General features: G+C 44.5%; 1 protein-coding gene across 8 annotated transcripts in view; it reads right to left on the reverse strand.

The window, feature by feature from the left end:
• The window catches only part of nab (NGFI-A-binding protein homolog), a 1065342-nt gene that overhangs the window by 61389 nt on the left and 991704 nt on the right, over nucleotides 1-12249 (reverse strand). For all 8 annotated transcript variants that reach the window (XM_075893960.1, XM_075893958.1, XM_075893959.1 and 5 more), the window contains one exon: nucleotides 2256-2464. In XM_075893960.1, coding sequence (XP_075750075.1) covers nucleotides 2256-2464 — 209 coding nt within the window. The remainder of the gene's footprint in view (nucleotides 1-2255; nucleotides 2465-12249) is intronic.

A 12249-nucleotide genomic window follows, 5' to 3' on the forward strand; every position in this document is an offset into this window, starting at 1 on the left:
GATGGTAAACTTCTCTAGTTGTCTCTCTTTACGTTCCCTATTTATCATTCTCTCATTGCTAATGAACTTGCAGAACAGTCTTCAGCTTCCATTCTTAGTAGCTCGACACCCCTTTTGGTAGTGAGGATGCCGGGACCGAGCACTCGCCCCTGCCACGCAATAAATGAAACAAAAAAGCAGCGGCCACACAACGCTCCCCTGAGCGTCCAGCAGTGGCGCTGCTTGTTTGGTTTATTTTTCGGCATATAATTATTCGTTACTTCCACTTCACGTTGCACGCCTGCTGGGAAATATTTTTTTAGCGCGAAATGACACACACACTCACAAACACAAAAAAGCGCGTCGGTCACCGTACCATGTAATTAATTAGTTTAATTTGTGCGTCCTCAACCTCCTCCCCACGCATCCCGTCATGGCAAACTGAGAGCTAACTGCGCAAATATTCGTGGAGCCAAGGAAGTCGCGCAAGCTTCTGTTTAATTTTGTTGAAAGAGTGATACATTGCTCGTCATGAAGTAATATGAAAAGTGCGGGCATCTTCTCGTATATTGTGCTTCGTTGCATAAAACTGTCAGCTTCCCATTCGAACCTGATACTTTAAGATATGCGGACGCACTTAATGATTTGACCAAATTTACAGTGCTGAGAATTGCTTGAATTAGGCTACACTCTTACTTTTGTTGTTCATATTTGTATATATGGACATACCTAATATTTAAATTTAAAAGCAATTAACCTTGTCGAAAAATTGCAATGCGTATGTTGCGGATCAGTTTTCCAAGCGTAGCTTAGGCTTGGTGCACATGTCTGAGGTGCAAAAAACGTTTCGTCAAACTCCGGGAGAGCAGGAGAGAAGACGAAACAGCGCCATTTTTCTTGGCGCTATTGTTTGCTCTGTTGTGCTCTCCCCGTTTCACAAAATGTTTTTGGCACCTCAGACATCTGCACCAAGTAAGCACCAATTCACCCAAAAACAAGTCCTTCTGGAGTAGCTTACACATTTTCAAAGCTTTCGTCCATTGGACATTACTGTTGTCGTGCATACTGCCCATGCCCCCGAAATGCAACGAAAAATACCACGTGACATACCCACTTGCAAGCGCGTGCGCACCGGGACTGCAGTGGTTGCTAACATGACGCACAGAAACGACAATAACACTTGGGTCGTTGTGTTGCCTGGACCGGGCAGCAGCAATCGTGTTGGGTCTACGATGATGTGCACTTACCCGAATATTCAGCTACGTTACGCGAGCGGGGACTGTTTTGAGCGTCAGCACATGGCGAGAGAGCCGAGAAGCGAACATGGTGAGTGTATAAGCGCATGTTCACAAAGCACGCTCAGCTAGGCCTATCACCTACTAGGCTCTTCCGTTTTAAGGACGTTACACCGCAACAGCATTCATCAGAAGAAAAGACCACGTAAAGTCGGGGAATAGTTGTGCTCCTGCTATGAACGATGCAGCAAGAGATTGGAAACCTGAAAATATTCGTACATTTGCCCGTTATTTTGAAAGCTTCGAATGCCAGTATTCTGCCAATTGCGATGAGTTTTAGGTTGATCGTAATTTTCTATGAAGTTTTAGCCCTTGGGAACACCTGTCTAAAACAGAGGGAGTGGCTGTAGGGAACGGGGTTGGCCGATGTCGTAGTCGGCTGCTCTAAGAATGCAGAAGCGCGTTTTATGAGCAGGTTCGCGATAAAGTTACGTCAGCAGTTGTCCATAGAGAGCGAAACAGTGATCTACAATGTTGATTGAAAATATCGCTGTTTGAAACCTCTGTGTGAAACGTAGTCATTATTTCTATTGAGAGGTTCCACGAAACTATCTAATGTGTCTTCCACCTGACGACACATTAGTTGAATAGCGTTATAAACCAACGAACGTCGTACTCTTTCTTCTCTCTCAGTCACACACACACAAAGTGAGAGATACATACATACATACATACATACATACATACATACATACATACATACATACATACATACATACATACATACATACATACATACATACATACATACATACATACATACATACATACATACATACATACATACATACATACATACATACAGATAAACAAAAATAGATAGATAGATAGATAGATAGATAGATAGATAGATAGATAGATAGATAGATAGATAGATAGATAGATAGATAGATAGATAGATAGATAGATAGATAGATAGATAGATAGATAGATAGATAGATAGATAGATAGATAGATACTATAGGGAAGTTGCTGCCTTACTTGTCGATGCGCCGCAGTTGCTTCGACAGCTCGCTCTGCTCATTGATGAGCTGCATTTGCTGCGTGGAGATGTGCTCCAGCTGCGACTGGAGCTGCGGCACGGCTCCTACGTTGGGCGGCAGGTCCCTCGATGCCTGCAGCCGAGCCTTGAGCTCTTCTTGCTGGCGGCCCAGGAGTCGCAGCTGCTCGCAGATGCCTTCGAGGCGTTCCTGCGATGACGCAGTCACCGTTGTCGGTGAACAAAATTACGTGATCACAGCCCTTTCACCAATGCGAAGCAAGGGCAGCTGCGAGTGTAGTACAGTGAACTCTTCTTCCTTGTTCTTTTTTTTTTATTTTAACACGTAAGCGTTGTACGCCAGGTTCCAGCAAGTTTTCTGTGGCTTATTGCCGTTAGAGGTACGACGTTGATAATGTGGACGCAAAAGGACGTGAAAAAAGAGCTGTTAACGTACCGCTGCCGGGAATCGAATCTATGGTCTCTCGGCCCGCGGTTATAGGTACCCAATAATCTAATGCCTTATCTACCGAGGTAGATGCGCAGCATTTGGAAAACTCGCCTTATATTGCTTTTACGCTCCCACGTGGTGTGGAAGGGTGCTACCGTCTAGAGTAACGCACCATGCCACTTGTTGAAATAATTCGTGGTAAAATCTAGTAGTACTGATAGGTAACGATTGGGCGACGACGCAGTGAAATCAAGGCATTCTAGATTGCGGCCAATCTCGAACGTCATATTTGAAACTTAGAGTTTCCTCAAACCGACACAGTGAAATCAGGGCATTCTAGATTGTGGCCAATCTGGAACGTCATAATTGAAACCATAGAGTTTCCTCAAACCAACTAGAGAAAACTCTGGCACTGTGATCGTTCAGTGACCATAGAAATGTTGGGTAGTACATTAAGTAGCCTATTTTTGCTGCTTGCGGACTGCGAACAAACTTGTCTCTTTGTTTATTGCGGTGTTTTGGTTTTGTTTCGAACAAAAGAGCAAATCATATTTAACCGGCGTGACCCGATTTGTACTGGTGAAATTATAAACCTAAAGCGTCCCTGAAACACTTCTTCAAGTCACCATGCAACGGATTCCCTGAAATAGCATATGGCCTCACGAGTTCACCCCCGCGAAAAATGTAAAAATTCGTACAGTATCAGCGAGGTTACAAAAATTTGTCCCACACTGCAATCGCATACCTTCTCTCGTCCCGACAAAAGTATCACGAAAGCGCTGGAAGCTAAGCAGGGAGAGAGGGGAGGTGGCATGAGCGAATAAAATATGTCAAGCGCACCTCCTGGTCATGAGAATTCATTTTTTTTCTTCTTCGAATACATCGTTTTTTTATTGTGATCGCGTGCGCACACGTGGGCAAGTCATGGTCTCCCACGGCGATCTCTGCAAGGACCAAGCGCGCTATGTGTGAATCAGCCAATGGCTGATAGAAGGCCTTTTACGAGTCATTTTTCAATTTTCTCCGTTATTTGTCGAAAGAATAGAAAGCAATTTTTAGCTAATTTTGATAATTTATAGTGAATTGCAGGACGCGTGCTGTGCTATATTAGTTGGCTCGCGTGTTTTTGGGAGCCTCTACTAGCAATCGGCAGCGTTTTTTTTTTACCATGCTCGAAAAGTGCTGCGGGGCCCCTTTACTGTAATCAATGCAACTGCTGAAAATATACAGATTTTTTTTTTTTTGAGGCAAAGCAGCTTCATGGACCCGCAATGCCAGGCGAAGTGAAAGTACGAAAACGAGGCAAATTCGTGTACCACTCAACATTCCCATGCTCGTTGAAGCTGCATGCGTTGTAGCTCACTTAAACACTAGCGCCAGAGTTCCCTTAAGTGTATATAAGGATGTATATGGTTGAAACATGTCGATGCCAGCAAGCAATAGAAACGGCGCTGGCGTCGGCAAGTCGCAATCAGTGTTTCACCTTTCGTTCTGTGTAGGCGTGTGATGGCTCGTTGCCGGAATAGTTCACCTTCTCTCTCCTTCGAGTGTCATAGCACGGACGTGCTGCAAAAGCGCTGGAGAAAAGATGGCAACGGGCGAATGTCGCCCCTTCCAGCGGTACAAGAAACGCCTGCGCGCGTTCGCTGCTCAGGCTACAATCCTCCTTCGTCTCGCGTGCTCCTGAAATTCTAAAGGCAATGTTAATCTAGCGACGTTCGAGTCGCCGCCTACTATCATATTACTCGAGTAACAGCTCAACGTGTTAAAAAATTCATCAAGTTTCCCAAGGTATTTTTGGTCGTTGCCTGTAGAGGATGGTAAAATCCGCCCACTATAAACTTAAGATTATCAGTGTCTACCTTCGCAATTAAAAAGAAATTCATGAAGCGTAAAAAGCAAAGCTTCATAGGTGCATGAGGTCTGGGGATTTCCACCTACAATAAACTTAGAATGACCCCTCTTCGCCGTAACAAGAAAATTCATTAAGCGTATCAAGAACAAGGGGGCAAGTTGAGCCAGTTGGGTTGGCTTCATTGTGACCTTGCTCTATAGCGCTAGAAACACGACCGCAAGGAAGGAGTGAAAGAAAATGCCATTGAAATGTGAACCATATATATACCAAGTGTGCAAAACTATGACATGCGCAGCACACAGGATACACACCGACAGCGTCGTAATAAGTACAGATATTCAATATTTACACAAATAATCAAATTCCTTGTCATAGAGAAAAAAAAATTGGCAGATCCCACGTACACTGGAAATCAATAATGTGCGGAGCACGAATGAGAAAGGTTGATATGTCACTTTAAAATCAGCACAAAGTTACGAGGTGGAGGTAAATGATGCCGTACATGGCTTCCGTGTCATGATTATCATGTTTGGATGTGTCGTTTACCTTCGTCATCTATTCACGTCATGTTAAACCAAATTCAGCTTATGGGAGCTACAGAAATGCCCGCGAGCACGCTATGAGCGTGTTATGTTGTCATGTTCTTTTATCACCCGCGTGTCAGGACTATCATGTTTGCACCAGTCATATATTTCGTCATCCATTGACGTCACGTAACACAAAATTTGGTAAATGTGGAGCCAGCAAAACGGCCGCGAACGCATCATGAAGGGCCCAATATACTCCAATGCAGCGTCGACGCGCGCGCACGTTGAGAACAGCGAGGCTATGTTAGCAAAACGCGAGCACTCCATAGTCTGACGCCAGGCACGACTGGCGCGACCAGCGTCTGTCAACATGACCCGACGGCAACCGGCGCAAAATGCCACATGCTGCATTTAGTGCCGATGCATTACCCAGAGAACACTGCGTCTACCTCTTTTCGTGACGGAGGGATGTCGGATGCGCTGAAACGTGCATGCGTCAACAACACGTACTGCGCGGCGGCGCCTGCGAGTATATGGCACGACCAGCGCCTGACGTGGCAACACCGGCTTGACGCAACGAAATGAACGCCGGCGAGCATGCGTCCACGTCACGTCGAAATGTGTTGGCGCCTTGACTGTGGCATGTAGTCATGTTGTTACATGACACGCATCTCATGTTATTCATGTTTGCACCAGTATCATACCTTCGTGTTCCATTCACATCCTGTAATACCAAATCTGGTATATGTTAAGCTAGCGAAACGGCTGAGAGAGCATCATGAGCGTGGCATGTAGCCGCGTTGTTACATGACACGTATGTCATGATATTCATGCTACGGTCTGTCGCTTTTGTTCGCCATGCAATCATGTCAGACCCTACCAGTTTTGCAACATGACATGTGGACAAAACCACTGCAAGAGCTGCAGGACCATGAAATATAAATTATGACGTTCAAGAGATAGATAGCATGATTTGCATGTTTTAACTAGTCAAATATGTTCTTCATACAGTCATGTTATGCTATACCAAGTTTGGTATCGATACCATTATCAAAACGGCGAGGAGAGCTAAAAGTCGTAAGCAGATAGATAGATAGATAGATAGATAGATAGATAGATAGATAGATAGATAGATAGATAGATAGATAGATAGATAGATAGATAGATAGATAGATAGATAGATAGATAGATAGATAGATAGATAGATAGATAGATAGATAGATAGATAGATAGATAGATAGATAGATAGATAGATAGATAGATAGATAGATAGATAGATAGATAGATAGATAGATAGATAGATAGATAGATAGATAGATAGATAGACAGATAGATACGCTGAAAGTCGCCGAAGTTTGCCAAGAAATACTTCGCATTAAAAAAAATTGGTAGATCCCACGTACAGTGAGAATCGATGATATGCGAAGCGCGAATGAGGAAGGTTGAACTGTCTCCATAAAATCAGCTCAGCCTCACGAGGAGGACGCAAATATTGCCAAACATGACTTCGCTGTTTTGATTATCATGTTTGTCCCTGGCATTTGTGTTCATCGTTCATCACGTCACGTAATAGAAAAAGTGATATATGTGAAGATAGTCAAACAGCCACGAGCGCACTACGAGCGTAGCATGTAGTCATGTTTTACATCACCCACATAACATATTATCATGCTTTTGCGTGTCACTTACCCTCGTTCGCGTCACGTGACGCCCAATTCGGTATGTGTGAAGCTAGCAAAATGACCACAAGCGAACTATGAGCGTAGTCATTTAGTCATGTTTTACGTGACACGAAGGTCATTATTATTTTGCCCCAGCCACATACCTTCATCATCCATTCACGTCACGTAACACCAAACTTGGTGTATTTGAAGCCATCGAAGCGACTTCGAGCACATCATGAGCGTGGCATGTAGCCACGTTCTTACACGACAGACATGTCATGATTATCATGTTTGCACCAGTCATGTGCCTTCGCGATCCATTCACGTCACGTAACACCAAATTTGCTATACATGAAGCTAGAGAAACGACTGCGAGCACATCACGAGCGTTGCATGCAGTGATATTCTTACGTGACACGCATGTCATAATTATCATGTTTGCACCAGTCGTATAGCATCTTCATCATTTCACGTCACGTCATACCAAATTTGGTGTTTATGAAGCTATCGAAACTACCGCTAGCGCATCATGCCCGTGGCACGTAGTCACGTTCTTACATGACACACATGTCATGATTTTCACGTGAGGGGCTGGGACTTGAGATCGCCATGCACTCATTTCGTACCATACCAGTTATGCGATATGTCGCGTGAACGAAGTCACCTACAGGACTAGCAAAACCATGACATGTACATCATGACTTTCATAACATGCATGTCATATTTTGGTGTTGTAACTAGGCACTTATGCTCGTCATACCGTCATGTCACGTTATGCTATACCAATTTAGCTTTAGATCTCATTATTCACACGGCCAGGAGAGCTAAAAGTCGTAGGCGGATAGACAGATAGATAGATGGATAGATAGATAGATAGATAGATAGATAGATAGATAGATAGATAGATAGATAGATAGATAGATAGATAGATAGATAGATAGATAGATAGATAGATAGATAGATAGATAGATAGATAGATAGATAGATAGATAGATAGATAGATAGATAGATAGATAGATAGATAGATAGATTCAAACTCGCCGAAGTTCACTAAAATATTTTGCATTTAAAATGGACGCATCGCTGATTCCAGTATTGGTTGCAGCGGAGCGTACGAAGTGGTAAGAAGTAGTTGAGAGGAAGGATGCGCTAGCCTGCATAGCCTGTATAGGCACCCTTGTATAGTTGCTTCACTGATATAGCCCTTTCTCTGCCGTATCACTGCAAGTAAGGTGGTTGTCAGCCTATCTTTAATGAAAGCGTCAACGTCTACTCAAACAGGCCGCGAAAGTTTTGTTGAAATGCGGTGAAGAAGCTATTGTCAGCGACAGCAGCAAGGGAGTTAGGGGAGCTGCGATAAAAGCGCGACTATGTGTGGAGGGCTCAAACACTAATAGCAAAAACAAAGTAAGCTTGATTCATAGTCGACGCAATCGCTATGTTTCAGAAACTAGATTTTTTCACCGACAATATTATGTAGCTGCAATGAGGAAAATATTTATGGCATTTTTTTTATTATTACGAGAAATCTTTCTAGTACCCTCTGCGCCCGCCATTATTATTCAGTGCAGCCTTTGCACTGCATGGAAAGGCACGCTCGTAAAATCCATCTGTGATGACGCAGCCCCTAACAAGTTTTAGTGTTCCGTACGTGCTTGCGTTCTCTGCTGTGCGCGAAATCAGGAGGTGCGTTTTACCGTTCACGAACGTCTTGAGCGCAGTGTCGAACGGGCGTAGAACGATGCAGATTACATTTACCATCGAGTGCTTTCGATGGTACCTGCGGAAATGATGAAGCTGTCTAAGGACCCAGTTGCAAAAAGCCTATGCCTGGTGACTCATGTCTTCTAGATAAGAAAGAATGGCAGTTGTTCGGAATAGAGCGCTCGTTATGCTTTCACCCATCAGTATTCCTACAGCCCGGTTCCCTTGTTCAGTATGCTGATTGATTGATTGATTTGTGGGGTTTAACGTCCCAAAACCACTGTATGATTATGAGGGACGCCGTAGTGGAGGGCTCCAGAAATTTTGACCACCTGGGGTTCTTTAACTTGTTCAGTATGCTGCACCTACAATTATTCATGTTATCGGTGAGCAGATCGCCAATTTATCTACCGCGCTACAAGGCACATGTTTACAGTGGCATAATGTAGTGGTAATTTATCCCAGCATAATGCAAAAAAAGCGCTGCAAGTAGTGTCCGGAAAAACTTTCGTGCTTATACCATTGTGTTAAGCGTTATCAACTTGAGTTATTGTAACCATTCAATGAAACTGAAATGCCACTATTTTGGCGTCGCTAAGCGTCATTTTCTTCCAATAAAATTAAAAAACCCAGGAATTGTGAATGCTAAAGAAGCTACGTATGTGTAAAGCTAGTAAGCAACGCTGCAGATATGATAGGTATACGCTATTGGTTGATTTAATACATCTATAGAAGATACCGCGAGTCCGAATAAAAGTTAGAACGGGTCTCTTTGTAAAACTTAGGCAAAGTGAACTGGAGTAGACTTACACATCACTATTTCGTCATGAGTCGATATTAAATTAGCCGGCGTTTACTTGAAGCACAATCATGTAATTCTTGCCGGTGATTGCCTTAGCGCATGTTTTAACGACCAGCTGCCTGTGAAACGCAATTCTAGATCAGATTTCGCGCTGGTGCACACAGAACGGCGTCAATTTTTTACCAGCGATTGCGTCACATCCGCGTCATTTTAGTTGCACCGGAAGTTTTCTCTCCTCACGGAGATGGCGGTAAGCCCCACTAGCATTGATAAGTCACCATTTTCTGAATGAATGGGTTTTTATGAAGCCTTCGCTACCAGTTGCATCTACCTTGAACCCGCCGTAACTTTTAAACACGCGAGCCAATACTAGAAAATTGTTGAGGCTTATAACATATCAATTAAGGACAACAGCTGTGTCTGTGAAGTGTCTGTTTTTCTTCATGAGACGGAATTGGATTATTTGTGTCGATCTTGAACATATACACTCATGACGGAGCTGCCAGCATGTAGCCTGTGTCTTGCGCATGTCACGGTTTTGCACACTTGCTGTATATATGGTCCACGCTTGAATTTCAGTAGAAATTAGTTCAGAGTCAGCGCCGTTTTTTCGTTCACTTTTGCTCCTTCCCTGTGTTTGTGTTTTTAGTGCTGCGCTGTAGACTAGTTCACGATGAAGTTATCAGACCATGCTTAGTCAGTGCCTGTGGGGCGTAATAAGCACCAATTATGAATTTAAGATCACCGGTGTCTACTTTCCCAAGTAGAAAGGAATTCATTAGGCCTATCAAATAGTACTGCATCGGTGCATGGGGCGTTGAAATCAGCTCGCTATGATCACCAGTGCCCACGTTCATGATAATACATTCCAGCCCCACCACGTTGGCTAAGGTGCTCAGCTGCTGGCCCGTTGGTCGCGGGATCGAATCCCGGCTGCGGCGGATGCATTTTCGATGTAGATGGAAATGCTGTGCGCCCGTTTGGTCAGGTTTGGGTGCACGTTAAAGAACCCCAGGTGGTCTAAATTTCCGGAGCCTTCCACTACGGCGTCTCTCAAAATCATATGGCGATTTTGGGACGTTTAACCCCACATATCAATTGATAATAAATTTAGGATCTGATATATGAGCTAATCTTTCAACTTGTAAGGTTTTCTTATATATACTATCATCCATGACGATATTGAAAGAGTAGAGATACTTTAATATCCTTGTGATTCCCTTGAGTAGCTTTATTTCGTCAACGGTGGATCAAATAATAAATCCTGTAGTACATAAGAGTCACCACATTTTTTTTAAAATGCAATACTGACGTCATGCCCAATTGTTATGCAAGCAGTCTGGTCTTCGAAGTGAAAAAAGCTCCGCCATTTCGTCAGGTATATTCTCGTTCCTGGAAACTGTCGTAAATGAACCACAAGTAGTAGAAGTTGCCGTAGCCCTTCACAACGACGTCTCTCACAATCAGATCACAATAATCTCCCACAATCCATTAGAAAGGCAAATTCGTGCCCTTCGATTCGCACAGAACAACGCAACAATGCATCAATGTCTCCATGCGCTCTGATGATGTTTATCCCAGCTGGTCAAGAAGCGCTCCTGAGGCGCGTTGTGTTGCGAGATCCACGAACGTCAAAAAGGCAATGCAGAGTAACTTTGTGCTTGGCCAGCTCAGATACATTCAACAACGACGATAATAAAGCTATGCAAACATCCGGGAAGAACAAAACAGTGCGCTAGCTTCGTAACAACAAACGCTGCAGGTTGAAAACTGAAAAATTCGGCAGATCCCACGTACCTGTGAATCAACTTAATGCGAAGCACGCGGAGGGAAGGTGACCATGTTGCATTTTTTTATTTACACGTCATAAATGACGCTAAATATATTGTTGCGAATGTATTTACTACTTTAGAGTAGAAAAGTACTCCAGCAGTCAAGATGGCAGCCGTTGTGTATTTTCGAACAGCCCAAAACGTCGTCGTCTTCTTCTTCGCACCGCCCGCATAGCTGCATAGCCGCGAACCCGCAACATCGACCTCCGGCGGCGAAAAGCGCCGACCCGGCGCTTGTTAGCAGGTGTTGGACGAGATGTACGGCTTGAGGCGAGCGACGTGGACGATGTCGGAAGATGTGGAAGGTATCGAAGGGTTTAGAGGTGCTATTTCATAGGTAACATCAGTTACTTGCCGTAGCACGCGATAAGGTCCGGAATACTTGGGTAGAAGCTTTTCAGCCAGACCAACATGTCGCGACGGAGTCCACAGAAGAACGAGGTCACCTGGACTAAAGTGGATGTCCCGATGGTGGCTGTCATAGCTACGTTTCTGACGGAGCTGCGAGTCCGAAAGGCGCTGGTGGGCAATCTGACGGGCTTTCTCCGCGGTGCTAATAGTGCGGCGAGCATATGCTGTGGACAGGTCGGCAGGGTTGGGTACAAGCGTGTCGAACGGCAATGTCGGGTCTCTTCCATACAAAAGGTAAAAGGGAGAATATCCAGCAGTGTCGTGGCGTGAGCTATTGTAAGCGAAAGTGACAAAGGGTAGCGCAATGTCCCAGTCACGATGATCCGTCGACACGTACATGGCGAGCATGTCAGTGAGTGTGCGATTCAGACGTTCTGTGAGGCCGTTTGTTTGAGGATGGTAGGCCGTCGTAAGCTTGTGCTTGGTTGCACAAGAACGAAGTAGATCGTCAATTACCTTAGATAAAAAGTAGCGACCGCGATCGGTGACCAGTTGACGAGGAGCACCATGATGTAAGATGACGTCTTGAATCAAAAAGTCGGCGACATCTGTAGCGCAGCTGCTTGGAAGAGGTCTCGTAATTGCGAAACGGGTCGAGTAATCTATGGCGACGGCGACCCACCTGTTACCGTCGGTAGAAAGAGGGAAAGGGCCCAGCAGGTCGAGGCCGACACGATAGAAAGGCTCGGCAGGTACGTCGATCGGTTGAAGGAGGCCGGCGGGGTGTACCGCTGGCCTTTTGCGGCGTTG

Source organism: Rhipicephalus microplus, chromosome 4 (genome assembly GCF_043290135.1).
Source record: "Rhipicephalus microplus isolate Deutch F79 chromosome 4, USDA_Rmic, whole genome shotgun sequence".
Lineage (NCBI taxonomy): Eukaryota > Metazoa > Arthropoda > Arachnida > Ixodida > Ixodidae > Rhipicephalus > Rhipicephalus microplus.